Source organism: Malus domestica, chromosome 07 (assembly GCF_042453785.1).
Source record: "Malus domestica chromosome 07, GDT2T_hap1".
NCBI classification, from domain to species: domain Eukaryota; kingdom Viridiplantae; phylum Streptophyta; class Magnoliopsida; order Rosales; family Rosaceae; genus Malus; species Malus domestica.
Window position 1 is genome coordinate 18,657,650 of NC_091667.1, and position 23,693 is coordinate 18,681,342.

General features: G+C 40.4%; 1 protein-coding gene across 1 annotated transcript; it reads right to left on the bottom strand.

Moving 5' to 3' along the window:
• Nucleotides 1–3,537: 3,537 nt before the first annotated feature.
• LOC139197739 (uncharacterized) lies at nucleotides 3,538–4,167 on the bottom strand. Its single transcript, XM_070825691.1, has one exon. The coding sequence runs from the start codon at nucleotides 4,165–4,167 to the stop codon at nucleotides 3,538–3,540; it is 630 nt and encodes a 209-aa protein (XP_070681792.1).
• Between the last annotated feature and the right edge of the window lie 19,526 nt (nucleotides 4,168–23,693).

The window sequence follows — 23,693 nt, forward strand, 5'->3', positions numbered from 1 at the left end:
TTCCAACACTTTGGGTTCAAGCCTATCGACGATTCTCTTGAAGTGGATCACTTGATTATATGCAGCAATCAACTTTTCATCCTTTGCATAAGCAGCGAAACAAAGCTCAGAAACTCCAAACTCAAGATCTTGAATCTGAGGTATGTAACATCCAATCTCCTTCTCTGCACTTTCATGCATAACTTGGATCGCGTTAAGCCTAGTTTTCAAGTCAACGATCTTTTGGCGAGCGGTCTCAAGTTGCAAAGAAGTGGGGGCAGAAATATTAGACCCCTTCAAAGCAACGAGCTCAGAATCTACCATAGTATTTGTTGTCTCCTTAGTAGCCTTGCTATATTTGCAACATAGCAAGCAGAACAGTCTTTCTATATTGGGTCGTATGCTTCGCAAACGAGCTTGGGCAAACACCTTTCTGACGCTATCAACAAACTGGCACAAGCGTCCATGTTTTCAAGAGATCTGGTTTCAAAAGCATATAGATCTCAGCAGCCTCCCCAGAAGCAGGCTTAGTGGATTTCTCATAGCTGCCTACACGAGCAGTCTCCTCATTCCCAGCAGGCGAATCAGTCTCAGCAGCATAAGGAATGGGCCTTGGTGCCACTTTAGCAGCAGAGTCCACCTTATCGCTCTTCATAATAGCAAGCCTCTCCAAAGGTGAACTAGACTTAGCTCCCAACAGACGTCTTGGTACAAAATTAGGCACTAGGGGCATGACAGAACCTTTATGCCGAACAATCTTATTAGCAATCGTACTAGTCATTCTTGACATGGCAGGCGCCACATGCTCAGATTTAGCAGCCTTATTTTTCATCCCCTTGGAAAAAGTCAAGTCAATCACAAGCCTGGAGGCAGTCGGTGAACCCGCGCGAGTGAAAGAAGTTTTTGGTTTTTTCTCAGCCGGCATCTCTTGAGCAGGCAGGGAAGATCCCTTTTTCCACCTTCACTTGCGGCAGGATCCACAATAGTGATTGGACGAGCCAATGCATCCGCCTTGATCCTATTCACCTCCTCTTTTGGGAGCAGCCCACGATTCTCCTGACGAAGAGAGTTAAAGTAGCCAACGCCATTCGTGGTACCTAGCAAGGGAGTTCAACCCAACATTCCAGCAGCTCATAAAGCCCGTAACCTCTTCATTTTTCTCAATCACCGGCCTAGCTCGCGTCATGTCTAAAAGCCTAAAAGGACATGAGCCATGTGACTCGCCTAGTACTGCGCTCCAACGCCACAATCCGCGGCCCCAGCCACACAAGCTACCCTTGGTTCTAGCCAAGTCGAGCAGCTTAAAGCAGTGGTCCCTACCACAATATCTCCTTGACCTATGCCGAGTCGACTCCTGGCCCATGCCAGCCGACGTGCCGCACCACCCCGACGGTTGCCCTGCGGTAGCACCATCCAAGAAGAAGACAAGGAAAATTAATTTTTTCTTACCTCAGTGCGGCACGAAGAAGACGAAGAAAACAACGAAAGATGGTCCTTTGCACGGGCAAGATGTAGAAGATTGCTAGAGGAGGGGGAACAAATATCCTCTAAGCTATCTCTCTCTTGTAGGGTAGAATAAATCGCTCTCCAAAGTTGATTTAATAACCCACTTAAGGTGGACTTAAATAGGTTTTGAGAGAAATTTATTTCCCTTTCCTAAAAGAATCTAATTTCCTATTAAAGAGAGAATCTACATCAAAATAGGAAGCAGTCCTAAGTTTACTAAAGCAAGAAGATCTTTACACCTGCTGCCCTTTTCTGCAAGCAGCCCAACAGGTGTGGGGGCATTTGTGGAGCCAAAAATATTCACAAGGTGACACGTGGATTTTTGACAAAAGAAGACAAAACTACCCTTGGGGCATACCGGGATTCCTACGCGCAAGCAGCATACAATTATCCCTCAACCAAGTCAAAAGTGCCCAAAATAGGTATCAACTTAAAACCTAATTTATTCATATATTTCCTATTTCATTATTTAGCTAATCAATTAGCTAAATACTATACTTATTCCATAATTCCTAAAACATTCCTTCTAAAATAATGATAAATAGCTAATTAATGGGTTAATTAGCTAATTATTCCCTTAATTAGCATTTAGACCATTCACTTTACCCTAACTCCCACAAAAAGGCCAGTTATCTTTCATCCCCAAAAGAAATCAGCCTTTCCTTCTACCTTTTTTCCTTTGTATGACAAATAATTAGCCAAGTTAATAAGGGAGTTATTGGCTAATTATTTTGTAGCTCCTAATTAAACCTAAATTAAACCCAAAAAACCCTAGCCACCTCCTATCCCTATAAATATATTCCCATTCTCACCAAAAAGCCAATTCCAACACTTTGGCAAAAATCCCAAAAAACTCTCCAAATACTTTTCTCTTTAAATTCTAACTTTGGCATCGGAGGTTCTTCGGCCAAAGCCCCCCCCATTCATCGTGGGCGCATGAGGCTCTTGGCCTTGACCTAAGGTGTTAATTATTTTGTAGGTGCAATTTTGTCAAAGAAGAAGAAGGCGGAAATTTACATCCACAGCTGCAGTGTCTCCATTCATTAAAGAGATAAGTTTTCTGTCTCTACATCTTTAGGTTGTGTTTCTTGAAGTGTCATATTGCAGTCTTTCTCAAATTCATGCCATTGTTCATGGTACATTAATTAGGACAATAACCACATTAAGAAATGTCAAATGTGGGGGTGCTGGTGCCTTCGTACCTGAATGAGACCAATAGCCACATAAATTCCAAAAACCATTATTTCATTCAATTGACTATTCATATCAAGTACAAAATAATTATATTCAATAGTCTACCATCTAACTTTAACTACTTTCTCCACCTGATCCTCTAATCAATTAATTAAGTGCAAATAAACCTTTCTTTCCCCGGCACTCTAATTTTGACAATATTTTTAGTTAGCTGTATAAAAGGTATAACCCTATTTTTAGTACTATATTTACTTGTAACGAAGTTTCTCATTACCTACTACTTTCATTACGTAAGCTCGTACTATCTCTTCAAGAATTATCAATGTTATTGTCGCATTGTTATGTAATTTGATAAAGTAAGTTATCATTATTATAACATATGTTGTGGTCATGCAAACAACAAAATGACCTAAATGTGAAGCTAATCAACCAGCTGTATTCAACTGATTTGATTCCGTGACATGGTCACATACTCTCCTTCACATCTTTCTTCCAGATGGTAATGTTGGAAGTGGTTTAAGTGACTAATACAAATCTACGACCAAATACATTGCAAGTCTCCAACGTTTGCCTTCAAGTTTCAACCATGACGGGTTCAATCCTCACTGCAAACCAGACCATCTGTTTGAAAGATGAACTTTTGGCAGCACGAATAATGTGCTTAAAAAATTAAAACTTGAAGATTTCATTCAGCTATTTTTACTTTCAACAAGCTTAAAAACATAAACAGAAAAATATTTAGACATCAAGGCATACAATAATGTGCTGAAAAATACAATAGCTGCACTCTAGAAAAAAAACTATAGAGGCCCAAAAATTCAAGACAAAAAAAAACCAATATATATTTTAACTTGGAAATCATTGGCAGTGAAATTCCTGGATTGCCTGCCTGGTCAAACTAATAGTGAAACTGCAATCCATCTTCCCACTTCTTCTTTTCCTCACCATCCCCACCATTTCCACCTTCCCACTCACCTTCATATAGCTCTTCAAATTCAAAACCCCAGAACCAATCTCCCGGCTTGCTCCACCACCACTATCAATCTTCGCCTCGACCGAAACGCTCACCTCCTTGCTCCTCCTCATCGCAATAGACCCTTTTGAAACTGTTGCTTCTCCAACCGCGACACCCTCATGTGACAAAACCACAACACTTTGGTCATATTTTAGCCGACCCCAGTTTGCATTCTTCAGCTTAATCTCCTCCCTCAACGTCACGTTGATTGTGGTAGGATTCCCAACCACCATGCTCAAATTCTCCACAGAAATTCCCGCCATCGTGACTTTAGGATCTCGGAATCGGAACACAGTAAGGCAAAGCACACCAATGACTACAATTTGGAGAATGACAACTGCTAGTGCAATCCCACAGAATTTGATTCTTCTTCTCCGGGGAAGTGACTTGTCAGAAAATATTGGTACCGCTTCTTCTAGATTCCTTGAGCCATGGGGCTGATGGAGTTGGTCTTCCTTCATCTGATCAGCCATGTTTGAGTTCTTTGATCAGAGAGAGATTAAGATTTTTTGTGTTTACTTTTTGGAGCCAAAAATACCAAAATTCAGATTGTGAGGAAAATTCGTTGAACAATAACGTGTGCAGGACTTTGAAAGTTCTGCCATGGAGTTTGAAACCAGAGGAGGCCTATATCTCTGGTGGTTGATTCTGTTGGGTTTCTATTTGGACTTTTTGACAGCAGCCATAACGAAAGTCATACAGCCTCAATACAGGGGATTTAATTATTTTGGTTTAATTAATTAAACCAATTATTAAGATAAATAATCATAGATTAAGTTGTCCTAATTACCTAACAAGCAAACTTCAGTGCAAATTCACATACAAACATTGGTCCCTTTGGTTAATTGAATTACCCCTTAAAACTATCATTTAGTCTCAATTACCTCTTGAAACTAGTTTTGTCTTATTTTGCTCCTGAAACTACCATTTTCAACTTCTTTTGTCTCACTTCACCCATTTAAAAAAACATTGAATTCAAGGGTATTTTAGACATTTCATTTCTTACACATCTCTTTGTCGTGCCTTCATCCTGCCCTTTAGTTTAATCCACTGATGTTCTTGGCGAAGCAAATTAGGGTTCATAAAAGAAGATAAAGGAGTTTAGGCAATTGACGGCTAATCTTGGTGACGATGGCATCTCTTCATAATCCTGGAGCAGAGTAACCATTTTATTGTAAGTTAAGGTTGAAATTATAATTAATTTATCGCCAATGTGATTTTTTTTGTTATATTATCGATGAATTTGTAGTCACTGTCTGAAGTATGATGTTTTTGCATGCATGTTTGTGTATGTTAGTGTGAGATTTTTTCGTCATTTTCTGGAATATGATGTCAGTGTATGTTAGTTTTATATTGGTAGTGTTAATGCTCAAAATTGTGAAGCTTACAGAGATGAATGGATCAAGTGTTGACCCTTGATGGACTTGAGCTTTGCAAACAAAGGATAATTGACAAAGAATGTAAGTGGGTATAATTGAGAACAAGGTATACAAGTAGCACTCGGCTAGAATATTATAATTTCTTTCTCAATTCATCCGACATCTTTTAAGGAGTACTTGTCCACCTTTTATAGGTTATTCTTTGAATCTTCAGCCCTTATGTTTGAACATATCACTTCCTTTGCATTTAAAGCGCTAGATGCACTGACTAAACCTCTAGTTGTCCCTCCGTTCTTTGGTCTATATGTGGCAACGAAGGGACACTAGAGCATGCCCACTTGATTCCTTTCTTGGGATGATGCGGCAGAGCGCCTTACTTGGTCCTGGAGTTAGTGGGCCTTGCAAGAAGAAAGGAATGAGGCACTTCTTTGCATTGTTTGTGTTGGGACCTTTTTTTAATTGAGTTGGATTTGGGACTTGATGGAAGTACTCAGTTCCATTGGTTCGTTTCCGGCATCGCCTGAAATACTTTGGAGGAATTAGCACGTTTTAGGAAGCCTTCTAGATGAATCAATGACTCCAATTTAGTAATTATTGAATGATTACAATAATTTGTAACTAGCCTCAGTTAAGCGTGATGTGGAATCATTAAAATTGATCTTACATTATTTAATAATAACACAAACTAATGGTACACATGTTCTAACATATTTGTTTCATATTGTTTTGAAAGTGATGCGATAGAAACTTTTGAATGTGTTAAAGCTAACATTACATGAGTGCATATATTTGATAGGTGCATTATTTATCATATTTTCATGTTAATTATCCCTAAGTTTTGTTAAGGAATTGATTATTAAAGAGCTTTATTACTTTCCTTTTCTCAGTTTTAGTCTATCTGCGCACTTAGAACGTTTTTTGTGATAACTTGACTTTCCGAAGGAGTTTTGATGAGAGGCCAATTGGAGAAGGAAGCTAAGAGGCTGAAGATCGTTGTGTCCGAATTTCATAATTTTCCATGAAGCCATTCATTCTAGTTTCAAAATCAATCCCGCAGAAGTTGTTTTCCTGTCAGAATTGCGCAGTTGTGGGAGAATGAAGATTTGGAGGTTTTCCCGATTTTTCCTAGTGGCGTACGATATATGCCTGGAAAGATAAGAGATAAAGCTACATTTCTCATATTTTTACAGAATGTTCCAGAACATAAATCGACCCCAAAACTGGCGTGCAAGACAGATAACGTGTTTCCCAAGCAAAGAAGGATTCTTTCCTAGTTTGTGTCATTAATTGTTTAGGAGTTTCTTTTATTTAGGAGAGTTTCTCCCAGACCTTTTAGGGTTTTGCTAGCGTAAATAAGGTGTGCTAAGTTCTCTCTAAGATATCCATCCACCCCGCATCCCTCGACATCACCCACACCATACTATCGTTCACCATCTCCACAATTTGTGAAGAAGAGCTTAGGGACATGCTTTGTCATGGACTCCAGTTTTTGTCCTTCTTTTATTTTTATTTCTATGTGTAACTAAGTTATTTTCTAAGGTTTGTGATGAAGCCATGACATGAATATTTACGAAGTACTTTGTTAATTATTATCCGATTATATGCTATGTTATATTCTTAATCTTTGTGGATATTTTATTCTAGGTTCGAATTTCTAATGACTGATCACCTTTTGGAATTTTGCATCTAGATATTTAGATAAATCTATGAGGATGACCAATCAATTAGGTTTATTGGAACTAAGATTAAGAAGAGTAGACAAACTAGTGAGGATGACCAATATCAAGCTAGTCCTACTTGGTTGACATGATTCTTCTATGCTTAATGGGTGTTTATGTGTTTAATTGTATGCCTAACCAATAGGATATAATTATCATGTAGAGATACAAGAGTTGATGTCTGACCACGGATTAATTCATACCTTAGAAAGAACAACCTTTAACATTGGCATAGTAATTGGATAGTAGTTGGCTCTAGAAAAAGTAAATAGGATTGTTGTTGGCGGATTCATAACATTAGACTTCCATTGTTTCTTAATTTCTTCTTGTGTCGTGTGTTTATTTTAATTAATTTTCTTTCCTTTTTCTTGTTAATTATAGTCTTAATCAATTATTCAATTCAATCTATCCTTTGTTTGTTTAATTAAGTCTAGCGTGATTAATTGGTTAAATTGGTGTTAGAGCAATCCCTGTGGGATCGACCTTGTATTTGCATATATTACTACAATTCATTCGTATGCTTGCGAGTTTAATTTGGTTTAAATTAATCTATTATTTAGGTTAGTTTAAATACACATCAATATTAAACTTGCATATTATTTTGAAACTAATGTTGCAAATTTGACTAAAAATTAAACTGGCATTTCTCAATGATTTTTTCACACAAGTGATGTAAACTCAGATGTTATTTCTATCAATGTTATTGCATTTCAGTCTAGATTTTTTCACTGTACCATGAAGGACATAAAGTTGGATATAGAGTGGTACGTTAGTTTTGTTTATGCTTACCCCCCAAAAAGAACTCCAACTACAATTGTGGCTTGAAATTCTTTTGTTAGACCCTATTGACAAACCTTGGATGCTAATTGGGGACTTCAATGCAATTCTTTCTTTAGAGGAAAAAATTGGTGGAACTCAAAGTGCGAATAATTATATGATTTTCTTAGGGATGGAAATTTATAGGGGTGTAGTCAAACTTGGATTTGAGATTATTTTAAAAGACTTTAAAATCATAGTGTAGTTAATTAAAAGATTTTAAAGGATTTTAGAATCCATTCAAATCTAGGTGTAGTCAATTAAAAGATTTTAAAGTATTTTAGAATCCATCCAAATCTAAGTGTATTAAAAAAATTAAGATTTTGAAGGATTTCAATAAGTTGTGGATTTTGTGAGATTTGAAAGCAAAAAGTATATAAAACCAAAACAAAAAAGAATCCAACCTCACCCCAGGATTTCAAATCCTTCCCCACAATCCACCACAATCCATTCAAATTCTTTAAAATCCATATGAATTTTGTAGGAGTCTTTAATCCTCTTTAATCCTATCAAATCTATCACTTTTAAAATCTTTTAAAATCTTAGTTTGACTACACCTTTGCTTGCTTGTGGTGTTCCATTTATTTGGTCTAATTGTCATAAGGACCACATTGTGATTTTTGAAAGACTTGATAGAGCCCTTGCTAATCCCAGCTGGTTGAATCTTTTTCCCGATTTTAATTTGCATAACTTCCCTATCTTTGGGTCTGACCATAGTCCTATTTGTTTAACCTTGTATAAAACTTTGGCCTCAAAGAAGGATTCCTTTTAAGTTTGAGGCTATGTGGATTCAACACCCTGAGTTTCAAGATATGGTTAAAAAGACTTGGGTGTGCCATTTTGATGGCAATCCTAATGATCATTTTAGAGCTTGTGCTGGTACTTTTAAGCATTTGATTAGTATTTGGAACAAACAAGTGTTTAGTAACATTACCTTGAAAATAAGAAACCTGCAGCATAGTTTAAGTGATATTCAATCTAAGACAATGGTTGATAATCCTAACCCTCAACTTCTTGAGGAGGAAAAGAATGTTTTTGAACAACTCATTAAGTCTCTAAGGGATGAGGAAATCATGTGGGCTCAAAAGGCTAGAGCTAATTGGTTACATTTAGGGGACAAAAATACGAAGTACTTTCAAACTCATGCTACTATTAGAAGAAGGAGAAATGAAATACAAAGGGTCAGAGATGCTAATGATATTTGGTGGAATAGGGGTGAGGGTATGGATGAGGTTTTTGTCCAGGATTTTAAACTGCGTTTTTCCTGCTCCCATACTCCCAATCCAGTGATGTGAGTAGCTTTATTGAAATTATTAATCCGTGCATAACTGATTCACAAAATATTGATGGGTAAATAACAAAAAACTACCTCAACTATTGGTGTCACGACACTTTCATACCTCATTTTTTAAAATTGATAATGTCATACCTCATCTTATGAATTTGGTCCAATGTTATACCTTCTGTTACTTGGCCGTAAATTTTTCAGTTAAATATTGACGTGGCTTGATTCAGGAACCACTTTCTATTAAAAAAATTATTAAAATATTATTAAAAACTAAAAAATAAATTATTTAATATTTTTTTAAATATTAAAATAATACAGAGAAGTACAAAAAAAAAACCCTCAGTTCGTCCTTTCTCCCCCTTCATCTTTCCCCCTACCTGCTTAATCTTCAACAACAACAAAAAAAAAAAAAAAAAATTTGAAAACCCATCAACCCCCACCCCTCCCGAAACACCATACCTGAACCCTCCCAAAAATATCATCACCGCACCAACCCCCTCCCCCTCCCCCGATCCGAACATCCCATCACCCCACCAACCCCAACCCTCTCCCAAAACCCTGATCCCTCCCACACCTGCAATCCAAATCCACCACCCCTCAACCTACAGAAAAAGAAGAAGAAGAAGAAGAAGGAAGAAGAAGAAGAAGAAACAGAAGGGAAAAAAAAGAAGAAGAAAACCCAGTTCGTCCATCCCTCTCCAACCCAACATGCATAAGAAGAAGAAGAAAAAGAAAGGAAAAAAAAAGGAAATCCAGTTCATCCGTCCCTCCCCCCCCCCCCGGCCGCCCGCCTAGATCTCGTCACACCCCCCAAAAATATAATCACCACACCAACCCCCACTCCCAAAACCCTGATCCCTCCCACACTTGCAACTCAATTCTGGACCTATAACTGAGTTTTTCCTTTCCTTAATTTCCATCTCTTACTCGAATCCCAAAGAGTGAATATTGATTGGAATGTGAGAATTTGTGATTTTATTGCTAATTACAGTTGGAACAAGACCTTATTAATGAGTATGTTGGACATTGGTATTGTAAGAAAGATATATTTAGTATTCATCTTGCTTTGCATGAAAGGCAAGATGAGTTTATTTGGGGCCCGTCTACTAATGGTGAATTCACTGTTAAGTCTGCAACTTGGTTGCAAGTTGAGCACCAAAGAGTACACCCTTCAGCTGTTTTGTTGAATAAAATGTGGAAATTGTTAATTCCTCAAAAGATAAAAATGTTTTGTTGGCTTCTCTTTCATGGGAGACTCCAAACTCAAGTGAGATTGCATAGGTTCTTTCCTAATACTAATCTTGTTTGTCCTTTTTGTAATACTGATTAAGAAAATCAACAACATCTTTTTGTTAGATGTATCTATACTTAAGAATTTTGTGAATTTTCTTTGGCCCTAACCCTGTTGGTGTCGAGTTGGATTTAATTGATTGGCTATCTCAATTGAGTGCTAATGATGAGGCATAATTGTCTGATCTTAGTAAGGCTCTCATTTGTTGGCAAATATGGAATGATAGAAACAATTTGATTTTTCATAATTGTAAGGTACATCCTGCTAGAGTTCCAATAGTGGCTACTACAGTTGGTAGTGAGTACTACAACACTAATAAAAGCTCAAGATCAATTCGTAATTTCGATGTTGTTCATGGATGTTCTTAGATTATTATGTGGAAAGGCCATTGTGCGTCTTGGCTCAAAATTATTTTTTACGGTTCAGTGGTGGGATCTCAAGCGGCTGTATGTTTTGTCACCAGAGATCATAATGAGTCTCCTATTGTTGCTGGGACTCGCAATCTTAGAGAGAATACAATATTTGTTGCTGAAGCTCTTGCCTTACGTGATTTGTTGAAGTTTGCAAAAGTTAAAGGTTTTAAGGATATCTGTGTTGAAGGTGATTCCAAGCTTGTCATCGATTCTATTTTAAAAAATTGCAGAATGCCTTGGTGATTTTTTACTATTATTAAGGACATCAGCTTGCTTGCACGATCATTTTCTTCTATATTTTGGGCTCATGTCTTTCGGGAGGCGAATTTTCTTGTTGATGCCATTACTAGCGTAGGGCACTCTATTCATGATACTTTTATTTAGGATAGGACTTTACCCACTATTGCTAAAAATGTTTTTCTCTTCGATTGTACTGGTAGCGGTTGTATTCGTGGTTTCTCTCTTTGAATATGTTGATGCACAAAATCAGTGAGGACTTTGGTACAACAGAAAGTGTTAAAGTTTGTGACATTCGCTAGATTGCTTCGGTCACTAGTGTGAATAAGTATGTAAATGGATAAGGACAGGGAAGTAAACACAAGATGTACGTGGTTCACCCAGATTGGTTACGTCCACGGAGTAGAGGAGTTCTCATTAATTGTGAAGGGTTTACACAAGTACATAGGTTCAAGCTCTCCTGTAGTGAGTACTAGTGAATGATTTAGTACAAATGAAATTAGGAAATATTGTGAGAGAATGATCTCTATTTATAGAAGAGAGTTTCTAGTTTCATTCTGACATTGACATGTGTCGTGTTATGATTGGCTTCTGATGTTGACATGTGTTGCACTATGATTGGTTTCTGATGTCGACACGTGTCGCGCTGTGATTGGCCTCCTAGTTGGAGGGAAACTCTTCTGGGTCCTTGACGGTATAACGTTGACTGGTGCTCAGTAGTTTCGGGATTGGTCAAGTATGGTACAAATAGTGCTCCCCAAAGTTCCCGAGTAAGGGAAGCTCCTCAGTTGGGGACTTGCAAGATCCAAGCCATTGAGTAATAATGAAACTTCTAAGTACCGAAGTGTGGTATCATTTTCACTTGACTTATCTGTCTCATACGTAGATGTGGCATCTTCTTTAGAAGTACTTTTCCTCCATCCAGGGGTGGTATCTTTAACCGATAAAGATGCACAAGGTAATGTATCAATTTCACTTGAAGCTTACTTGTAGTTTCAAGTTTGGTCAAGTGCGATACAAAACCTATAGTAAAAGTCCCCCAAGTCGCCGAGCTAGGAGATTTTCCGAAAGAGGTAACAGACTAGGTAAACAATCAGACTTCCAAGCAAGCAACCTGGATCGGAGGTTCGACTTCGGCTTCCGGTTGATTGTTGTTGTTCTTCTTCTTGTGTCGTAAATAGCAACAAGGATAAGGAGAAGCAAATGGAGAAGAGATGATATGAGATACTTTTGCTTTTGAAGAAGTAACTTTCCACAGGCTTATTCTTGAACTAGGCTGGAGGGTTTTCTGGTTTCCTCCAGAGTATAAGGCTGACTCAAGAATTTGAGGGTCAAAACAAGTCCATCAAATCAAGAGTGCGTTCAACCTTGATGATATGGGATACTTTTGCTGTTGACGAAGTAGTGGATGAATCGGCATGTGTTATGTTGCGCTTGTCTCCACATGCTTCCTTGTATCCTTCTCACTTGCCCTATCTGTTCCTCAGGCAGATGTGGTATCTTTTCTGGAAGCATAAGATGTTGAAGATGAGTACTCGAGAGTAATGCCAAGTAAGTAGTCAGGCAAGGGGTTCTAGGCAGTCAGTTCTTGACTGGAAGTTTGATTCCAAGTGCTGACTGATTGTTCTCTTTGTCTTTGTCTTACAGGTAAGAATAAGGCTAAAGGAAAAGATAGGGAAAAAACATGATATGGGATACTCTTGCTTTTGACCCTGATGATATGAGATACTCTTGCTCTGGTGTGGCTAGTTTGCATAGGTATTATTAGGGGGAAGAAAAGTATTTCGAAAGGCTTCGTTGGGAGTGCCCTCTCAGATATGAGGAAGGGTTGAGCATTTTTACAGGTTTGCCTGTCCGTGGAGGATGGAGGTCGACATATATAGGAGTCTCCCTAACAACAAGTAGTAATGTTATTCCTTTACCCTTCTTGGTCGTAGTAATGTAGTGGGAGCTGCAAGCTTCACGTGTTTTAACTTTGTTAGAGCGCTTTGAAAAAGTGGTATGCGGTATCTGGAAAGCTGATGTTGCGTGTGAAGATTGCGGACAAGCTTTATCCAAGGAAATCTGATTCTCGAAGTTCGAATAGCGATGCCTCTTTGGTTTTCGAAAAAGCAATCCTGTCGGGGATCTGGCTCTCAAGATTCAGAGAACGGTGCCTCTTCGATTTTTGAGAAAGCAATCCTGTTGGGAGTCTGGCTCTTGAGATTCGAAGAGCGGTGCCTCTTCGATTTTTGAGAAAGTAATCCTGTTGGGAGTCTGGCTCTCGAGATTTGGAGAACGGTGCCTCTTCGATTTTTGAGCAAGTAATAATGCTGGGAGTGTTTGCTCGAATGTGAGTAAAGGTTGGGCATTTTTGCCAGTCTGCCTTGCCACGGAGCACGGAGGTTGACACACATTGGGACTTTCTAGTTATCAATAAACAAGCTTTGCTTCATTTCAACGTATTGTGTTAAATACACCAAGGCCGTCTTCACCAAGTTCTCTGAATTTTTTCTTTTGTTGAAGCTTGTATGTTGAAGCTTTGAGAGTGAATCATGTATGTTGAGGTAGTGCTCCCTTAATTTCCCGAGTGAAGAAAACTTCTCGGTTGGAGACTTGAAAAATCCAAGTCACTGAGTGGTTGTGAGACTTCTGAGTATCAAGGTGCAGTAGCATATGGTAGGAGTCCCCCAAGTCTCCGGTCGAGGGAGTTGACGAATGAGGCATTTTCTTTCTAAGTGGTAGCCCAAAACTCCTCATTATGTATATTTGTTATGACAGTTGTTAGGCCCAAAGAAGATGAGGCCTAAGCAATTTTTTTTTTTCGAATTGTTTTTTCTTTCGAATTTTCGAATTTTTATTTATTTATTTATTCGAATTTTCGAATTTTCAAAATTTTTGAATTTTTGGATTTCCGAAAAAAAAGAATATATATTAAGCTTTGTAGGTGAAGCTTTGGTGTTGAAGCTTTGTAGGTGAAGCTTTGTAGGTGAAGCTTTAAGGTTGAAGCTTTGTAGGTGAAGCTTTGTTAGGCACCATGAATTGATTTTGCTTCACACTATCTTGATCAAGATAGTGTGAAGCTTTTGTGTTGAAGCTTTGTAGGTGAAGCTTTTGTGGGTCAAGCTTTTGTGGGTCAAGCTTTTGTAGGTGAAGCTTTTGTGGGTCAAGCTTTTGTAGGTGAAGCTTTTGTGGGTCAAGTTTTTGTGGGTCAAGCTTTTATAGGTTAAGCTTTTGTGGGTCAAGCTTTTGTGGGTTAAGCTTTTATAGGTTAAGCTTTTGTAGGTGAAGCTTTTATGGGTGAAGCTTTTGTGTTGAAGCTTTTGTAGGTGAAGCTTTGGAGTTGAAGCTTTGTAGGTGAAGCTTTGGAGTTGAAGCTTTTGTTGGGTACCATGAATTGATTTTGCTTCACACTATCTTGATCAAGATAGTGTGAAGCTTTTGAGAATTTGTAGTTGTCCTCTATTGATGAAGCTTTTGTGTTGAAGCTTTGTAGGTGAAGCTTTAAGGTTGAAGCTTTGTTGGGCACCATGAATTGATTTTGCTTCACACTATCTTGATCAAGAGTGTGTGAAGCTTTTGAGAGTTGTGCTTGTCTTCCATTGATGAAGCTCTTGTTGGCACCATAAATTGGTTTTGTTTCACACTGTCTTGATTAAGAGTGTGTGAAGCTTTTAAGAATTGTAGTTGCCCTTCATTGATAAAGCTTTTGTTGGCACCATAAATTGGTTTTGCTTCACATTGTCTTGATCAAGAGTGCGTGAAGCTTTTAAGAGTTGTGGTTGAACTCCTTTGATGAAGCTCTTGTTGGCACCATAAATTGGTTTTGCTTCACACTATCTTGATCAAGAGTGTGTGAAGCTTTTAAGAATTATGGTTGCCCTCCATTGATGAAGTTCTTGTTGGCACCATAAATTGGTTTTGCTTCACACTGTCTTGATCAAGAGTGTGTGAAGCTTTTTGAGAATTGTGGTTGCCCTCCATTGATGAAGCTCTTGTTGGCACCATAAATTGGTTTTGCTTCACACTGTCTTGATCAAGAGTGTGTGAAGCTTTTGAGAATTGTGGTTGAACTTATTTGATGAAGCTCTTGTTGGCACCATAAATTGATGAAGCTAATGTGTTCACCTCCTCCTTTTTTTTTTTTTTTTGAGAGGGAGAGGGGGTGCTGCAAGTTTGAAATTTGAAAACTCCCTAGCTTGTGTGGAAGTTTGAAGACTTTCCATATGGGGTTTTCTCATGGTTTGAATTTTGAATTTCTAATTTCTTTGGCCATGTTGAACCCTATAAGAATGAGAAGTTTTCACTCTTTTCATTGTCTTCATTTGCTCATTTTGTAGTGATTTTTAGAGATAGAATGCTCTTATAGTTGAGAGGGATTCCGGCATTGCTTTGCACCATCTTCAGGTTGGTAATCTTCTCCACTAGATCACATGCTTTCATTCTTGTTGAATTGTTTGAATGTTCATGTATTTGGTTAAGAACATAATGAACTGATTGAGATTTTCTCCACATCCTAAGAATTTCCTTATGTTTCGATCTTTCATGTGGTGATAGAGTTTGTTTCTGTTTGTTGTAGATGTCAGAGTTTAAAAGTCCTAATGATGGGGGCTCCCCTAACTCTAACTCTAGGTTTGAGCTTGCAATGTTGGAGTCTTCAGGGCCTTTGTTGGAGTCTTGTACAAAAAATTCTAGATTGGGTGATCCTCGCAATTGCCAAGCCTTAGTCAATATTGGTTCTTCCTCCTTAATGTCAATGGGTGAGGGGTTGTTTGTGACGCCATACCCATATTTCGCTCTGAGTTCACAGCAGACCATTTAGTGCAAAACTTGTTAGATAGCGAAAAGCAACTTGAGGCCCTAAGGCAGTCATGTAATATCCCCCGTAGTATAGGAATGTGTTTGGTGCATCATGAAGAATTGTCCTCTGAACCACCTAAGGGTCATGTTATGTTCTATACCCAGATATTATTGACTTTAGGGGTGACGCTGCCTTTGCACCCGTGGTTACAACGGATGCTGTCTTTCATTAGATATGCGCCTGGGCAACTCTACCCTGGTTTTTGGGATACCTTGATCGGGTTTTATATTATTTGGATGGAATGTGGGTTAGGTGAGCCTTCCTTTCATCAATGGCACTACTGTTATAAGATGCGCTCGGTGAAAGCATGCACTGGGTATGCTGAGTGTGCATGTCGGAGTGAGAGAGAGCGTATTGTTTTTGGTAAGAAAAAGGCGTACTGCACTTGGAAAAACCGTTGGTGCTTTCTTTATAATGATTGGGAGTATGCTAAAGGTGTCACGCCTAAGCGACGTGTTCCTACTCACTTCCAAACTATAGGTTGTAATGTATCCATTGTTTGCATTATTTGCTATTTGTTGTGATTTTCTCTTGCTTCTAACATTTTTTCTTCGTGCAGTGACGTGAGGGACCATCAAGCTATTTGGACGGGAGCTAGCTGACATAGAAAAGGTGTTGAGGGTGCCCAAAGAGGATAGACATTTGGGCAAGCTACCACCCTTATTTCGAAAGTACGGTTTCCAGCCCCTAATGTCAGAATGCCAGAGACGAGCAAGTAAGTTGTGTCATTCATTTCGCCCCCTCTTTCTTTTACAAAGTTGCATTCCTTACTTTGATTTTTCTTGTTCAGTGGAGAAAGTGGGCAAGAAAGAAGAGACTAATGCCAAGAAAGGGAAAGCATCCATGTTAGTTCCCGTAGACGATATTTTATTTCACAAGGTAGCTCGTAAGCACCAGGTGAGGCCAACCCCTAAACCTAAGTCGCAAGAAGAAGTCCCCAAGGTTGCTGCCTCAAAGAATGCTGAAGCTGAGGCCATTGGGTGTGCTGCTACCACAGTTGCAAGGAAGGAGAGACGATTGTTGACTCCTCTTTCTACCATCAATCCCATATTTCCTCCAACCATAGAGTCTATTGACCAAGAAGGTGGCCCTAGCTGTAGTCGTAAGAGAAAGTACAATGAAGAGGTTGGCAGCATTCATTGGAATGACTTGAAGGTTACCATGCAGCCAAGTAGTTTTAGGTATGTCAATAATTACCTGGCAGGACGTCGATCCACTCTTGATGAGCTTGGCGAGCCGCTAGATGAGAACGAATCAGATCGTGACCGGATGATGAGGCTATCTTCTTATGTAAGTGTTACTTTGTCATTTCTTTGCTTTCTCCCCTCTTTTTCCTGGTAGTGACGATTATCTTGTCGTGTAGGTCATGATCGAGTACAATGACATATTACGAGAAGTCGAGCGGTACAAGGCAAAGTTTAAAGAGAATAAGCAGCTTGTGAATGACGCCAGAAAAACGAGCAAAGCTTTGGCTGATGCTATCCGGCTTAAGGATGAAAACTTTGAGAGTTTGAAGAGGCGGAATGGTGAGAACGTGAGGCTCAAGAAACAATTGGAAGCGACTAAGGAACAGTTGGAGACAACCATCCTTGAGGTTTCCAAGGTTAAAAGGGAGTTGGATAGTGCCTTGGTTGAGGTTTCTGGGCTGAAGATGAGTATCTTAACTGAGAGGGATGCTGCTGTGCAGGCGTTCTTAGGTTCTCAGGCCTTTCACGATGCTTTTAGACCTCACTGCATCCGAGCGGCAAATTTTGAGAAAAGATAATGGATGGTCGTTCTTAAACGTTACGACAATGGAAGCATTATCTGAAAGTACCATGATGAGATGGATGAGTATCAACAAAAGGGTGAAGCCTTCGTCCTTGCAATTGATCCTAATAGTGATGATGACTCTGATAATGAGGCTAGTATCAGTGAGTAGTCTCAGGAGAGTGAGGATGGTCCTGGAGATGCTGAGGAAAATGGTGATGACGATGGGGTTGAAACACAAAGTGATATTGTCAGTGGTTCGGCCTCAGATGAGGATGACTCGTAGTGCCCTCATTTTCTGCATGTACTCTGGATGTACGAGTTTGTTGTTTGTGTGGCATGTGCCATGTACTCTGGATGTACTAGTTTGTTGTTTGTGTGGCTTATGCCATGCACTCTGGATGTACTAGTTTGTTGTTTGTGTGGCATGTGCCATGTCCTCTGGATGTACTAGTTTGTTGTTTTTGTGGCTTGTGCCATGTGCTCTGGATGTACTAGTTTGTTGTTAATTACCAAGTATTTGCACTATCATTGATGAATGCCTGGCTATGTTTGAGCAAATCCTTTGTTTAAATATAAGCCATAACTTGGATGTACTAGTTTTGTCCAATAATGTTTGTTTATTTGTATAGTCTTGTTGACATATACTTAGACTTGATTTCCTGTTGGAAGCATTCATGTTGAAGCTTTGAACTCGAGTGTTTCATTGCTAGGAATGTAAGAGGATTAGGACCGAGTTGTCTAAATCACCTCTTTATTGAATTCATGTCAAATAGTCTTCGTTACATAGGATGCCGAACGACTGAAGCTTAACACTTGTACAATGTGAATTTACTTGTAATAGTACTTCAAGTGATCAGCGTTCCATGTATGGCCAAGGGTCTTGCCATTGGAGCTTCTAAGCTTGTAGGAGCCAAGGCGACTGATGCCAACAACTTCAAATGGTCCATCCCAGTTTGGACTAAGTGTTCCTTCACTCGGGACTCTGTCGCAGAGTAATCTTTTCTTCAATACCTAGTCCCCCACTTTGAAAGAACGAGGTTTGACCCTGGAGTCATAATAGTTGGAGATGCGTTGCTTGTAGGCGACGTTCCTCAAGTGAGCTTGGTTTCTGTGTTCCTCGACTAGATTTAAGTTGAGGGTAAGTTGTTTGTCATTTTCACTTTGCACGTAGTTCTGGACTCGGAACGTTGCTTGCTCAAGCTCAACTAGGACAATTACCTCTGTACCAAAGGCAAGTGAGAATGGGGTTTCTCCTGTTGATGCCTGATACGAAGTGCGGTATGACCAAGAACTTGGGTTACAAATTCTGGCCAACAACCTTTAACCTTGTCCAAGCTGGTTTTCAAAGTTCGCTTGATTATTTTCTTGATGGCTTCAACTTGTCCATTAGACTGAGGATGAGCTGGGGAGGCAAAACATAAGTTGATGTTGAACTTGGAGCAGAACATCTTGAACTTATTTTTGTCGAATTGTCGCTCGTTGTTAGTGACTATCGCATTAGGAATGCCGAATCTGCAAAGGATGTTATTCCATACGAAGTCTTCTATTTTTGCCTTAGTAATGGTTGCCAAGGGTTCTACTTCGACCCACTTTATGAAGTAGTCAACTGCAACGATTGCATAGTGGACATTGCCCTTCCTTGCAGGCATTAGGTCGATCAAATCAAGTCCCCATTGGGCGAAGAGCCAAAGGCTGATCATGGGAGTGAGCGGCTCGGGAGGGGGGAGTAAGGAATAGTTTCGTAGCGTTGACACTTATCACATGAGCGAGATTTTCTGATGGCATCTTGGTAGAGTGTTGGCCAGTAATATCCCTGGCGAAAAGCCTTATGTGCCAGGGATCGAGATCCAGCATGATCTCCACAGACTCCTTCATGTATTTCCCGAATGACAATTTCCGCCTCTGCGGGCGTAAGGCATCTTAGGTATGGTAGGTTAAAACCCCGTTTGTAGAGTTGGTCATTAATGATCAAGTAAAAGGTAGCCTTGTATCGAATCTGCTTAGCTTAGACTTTGTCATTTGGAAAGGTGCCATGAGCAAGGAATCTATAAATCGGGGCCCTTTGTTGTAAGTTGCACATTTCCACAGCCATGGTGCTTGGTGCTGCCAACAATTCGACTTGAATTTTTCTCCCAATCTTGTCTTCCACCGCTGAGGCGAGGCGAGCCAAATCATCTGCATGACTGTTTGTCGCTCAAGGAATTTGGGTGATCTGGTAGTGGAAATGCTGGAGCAAAAATTGTGTTTGTGCCAGATATGTTGCCATAGAGCTATCCTTAGCATCAAAGTTGTTGGTGACCTGGTTAACCACCCATTGGGAGTCACTGAAGATATCAATTCGTTTAACCCCAAGGTGTTTGGCCAAACGTAAGCCTGCTAGGAGGGCTTCATATTCGGCCTCATTGTTTGACGCCTTGAATTTGAAACGAATAGGATACTCTATCACCACTTTGTCAGGGGTCGTAAAGATTAGTCCTGCTCCACAATCCTGTTGGTTGGACGAGCCATCAACATATAGACTCCATGCTGGGGCTGTTGGTTCTATTTTCTAAGCTTCAGAGGGTAATGAAACCACTTCTTTAGGCGTAGAAACAATGTCAACAGGATATGTAAAGTCGGCGATGAAGTCTGCCACTGCTTGGCCCTTCTCAGCTAGCTTTAGTTGGTAAGAGATGTCAAACTCACCTAATGCTATCGCCTATTTGATCATTCGCCTGGAAGTGTCAGGACTTTTGAGCATCTGTCGAAGAGGATATTGGTAAGCACGATGATGGAGTGTGCTTGGAAGTAGGGGCGACGTTTTTTAGCAGACATGAGCAATGCTAGAGCCAATTTCTCAATGTTGGAGTATCGTGTCTCTGCATCTTGTAAGGCCTTGCTAGTGTAGTAGACAGGCCGTTTGACATTACCATCATTTCAAATGAGAACGGAACTTACTGCTGAAGCCGATACCGACATATAGATAATGAGAGTGTCACCAACCTCAGGTTTGGAGAGTAAATGGGGCTTTACTCATGTAGTTTTTGAGGTTCTTGAATGCCTCAGCACATTCATCAGTCCATCTAATGTACTTCTTACTTCCCTTAAGTGTTTTGAAGAAATGAGCACATCTGTCTGTGGCCTTAGAGATGAACCTAGTTAAGGCTGCCACCTTGCCAGTAAGGCTCTGGATGTCTTTTGAAGTTATCGGTTCCTTCATGTCGAGGATTTCTTTGATCTTCTCGGGATTAGCCTCAATGCCTCGTTGGCTTATCATGAAACTTAAGAATTTGCCAGAGCCTATGCCGAAGGCACATTTGTTGGGGTTCAACCTCATTCGATACCTCTTCAGAATGGTGAAAGTTTCAGATAGGTTGGTGATGTGTTGGTCTACATGTTTACTCTTGACTAGCATATCATCAACGTAAACTTCCATGCTCTTCCCAATCTGTTCGGCGAACATTGAATTGACCAGTCTCTGATAAGTCGCTCTTGCATTCTTTAGGCCGAAAGGCATGACTTTATAGCAATATAGTCATCTGTCAGTAGTGAAGGTTGTGTGTTCTTGGTCCGGAGGGTTCATGAGGATTTGGTTGTATCCTGAGTAAGCATCCATGAAGCTCAGAAGTTCACACCCTGCTGTGGAGTCTATAAGTCTGTCTATGAGAGGAAGAGGAAAACTATCATTCGGGCATCTTTTGTTTAGGTCGGTGTAATCGACACACATTTTCCACAAGACCTTTTGGAGCAGGAGACTTTCCTTGGTCGGATTCTTCTTTACAAGGACAACATTTGCTACCCATGTTGGATAATTGACTTCGCGGACGAAGCCTATGCCTTTGAGTTTTTCAACTTCTGCCTTCATTGCCTCTTATCGTTCAGCGTCATAAGATTTTCGCTTCTGTCTCACTGGCTTGGTTTTAGGGTCAATACTTAAGCGATGACAGATGATATCAGGAGAGATGCCTGGCTTGTCCTCGTAGGACCAGGCGAAGACCTCAGTGTTCTCATGCAAAAAAGAGATAAATGCCAACCGAATTGGTGGTGACAAGGTGGTGCCAATCTTCACTATGCGATCCGGATAATCTTTTGAGAGAAAGACATTCTCCAACTCTTCAGTGGGTTGTGCTTGCTGGGTGAAAGAGTCATCTCGAGGATCGTCGGGTTGACTGTTGCCACCGTGAAGATCCAAGTTGGCTTCGTCTGGGCTGGTCTTTATGACTTGGTCGTTTATAGAAAGGGTTTCCTCGGGCACAGGCAGGTGCTGTTGCTTGACTGAAGTGTTGTAACAAGATCGTGCACTAAGTTAATCTCCTCTGATGTAACCATTGCCATAGGGGGTTGGAAATTTCATCAACAACATATGTGTGGATACCATGGCCTTGAGATCATTGATGCATGTGCGTCCAAAGATGACATTGTATGCCGTTGGGCAATCAACCACCAGGAAGTTAGTGGTAATGGTAGCTGTGTAAGGGCCTGTACTAATGGTGAAAGGTAAGTGTATGCTCCCCAAAGGTTGCACGATATCACCGGAGAAGCTTAAGAGAGGGGAAATCGAGCGATCGAGCAAGTGTTCAGCTACATTAAGTGCCCTGAAAGCTTCAACAAACATGATATTGACCGAAGCCCCCGTATCTACCAAGATTCGTCGTACTTCAAAGTTGGCTATGTGAGCTTCCACAATCAGTGGGTCGTTATGAGGATGATACCTCTTTCTTCCTCAGGGTAGAAACATATTGGATCCCAGTTAGGCTTTTGATGCTTACATCCAATGATGTCTTCTATGTGAAACACTTGGTGGCCAGACTTTAAAGCTCGTTCCCTATTTTTCATGGCCCTGTTGGAAGATTTAGATATGGGTGTGCCACCACTTACGGAATATATAACATTCACCTGCCATTGGTTATGGTTACCCCTTGAAGGGTGAAGGAGGAATTGATCAATTTTTCCTTCACGTGCTAAAGATTCAATATGATCATGAAAGATGATACACTTCTCACCGTCATGGTCGTTATCCTCGTGGTAGCAGAAAAACGTGCCCTTGTTCTTCGTGGGCTTGTAATCCGGGTGCCTTGGCTTTAGCTTCGGTCTCAGGTGTGCTATGCTGAGGTAAATGGCCATGCATGTGGCGTTCAAAGGTGTGTATGCCTCATACCTTGGAGTAGGGGTTGTCCTGACACGGGCTTAACCTACTGTGTTGACTGCCTGAGGTCGAAGATTATCATGGTGAAACCCTTGGTTATCGCGGTAGTGTCCCTTACTCCTTTTACTAAAATGAGACTTATGAGAATGAAAATCTTTCCTTTTGCCCTGAGATTGATAGGTCTGTTGACTTGACAAAGTATTAAGTAAGGCAGGGGGAGGCACCGCTGCCGTTTGGAAGGTCGAGGTCTTCTCATTTGGTTGGATCTAGCTTCCACTCCCTACTTGCTGATAAGGGGTGGCTGTGGGGGGTTTCCCTTGATATGTTTATGCCTCGGCGGAGGCATGGTTGTAAGCCTGTGCCATCACCTCAGAGTAAGTTTTCCAAGTGTTGGCATTGATCATGTACTTGAATAAACAATCACGTAGGCCTGTCGTGAAGGCCTTGAGGGCGATCTTGTCATCTGCCTCAGCGCAGCGAGAATACTTATGGTTGAAACGACCGGCATACTCTTGTAGTGACTCGTCTGGCTTCTGGCGAATAGTGTACAAGTCATCTGTAGAATGCAAGCGATCGGTTTGGAAGATGTGTTGAGAGACAAACAGTTTCCTCAATTCCTCAAATGAGTCTACTGTCTCAGGTGGAAAACGGCAATACCAGTTTAGAGCTCCACCAAAAAGGGTAGAGGGGAAGAAAAGACATCGCTCTTCATCAGTGTACATCCGATATGCCATGGTGGACTCAAAGAGGTTAAGGTGTTCAATTGGGTCTTCCCTTCCAATATAGAGTTGTAAACCAAACTTTTGTTTTGTCTTTGCTTGAAGGGGGGTATCGAGGATCCTTCTTGTGAGAGGGTCAGGCCTGGGTTGGTTCCAGTCAGGTATCTCGGCTTGACGTTCGGCTTTCAACTTGTTTACTTCCTCAATGAGCCGTTGGACAAGAGGGTCCTGAGTGGAGTCATGTACCACTGGGATTTTCTTTTGTAAGTCTCCATCGCCTCTTGGAAGTAGGAAAGTTTGAGGAAGGGCGTGTGATTTTTCCTTGGACTCGTCGTACTGACTTCTAGGGCAAGTCTATCGGAATACCTCAGAGTCCCATGTACCTTCATGTTCCTCTGGGACATGTCGTTCCTTCCCTAAA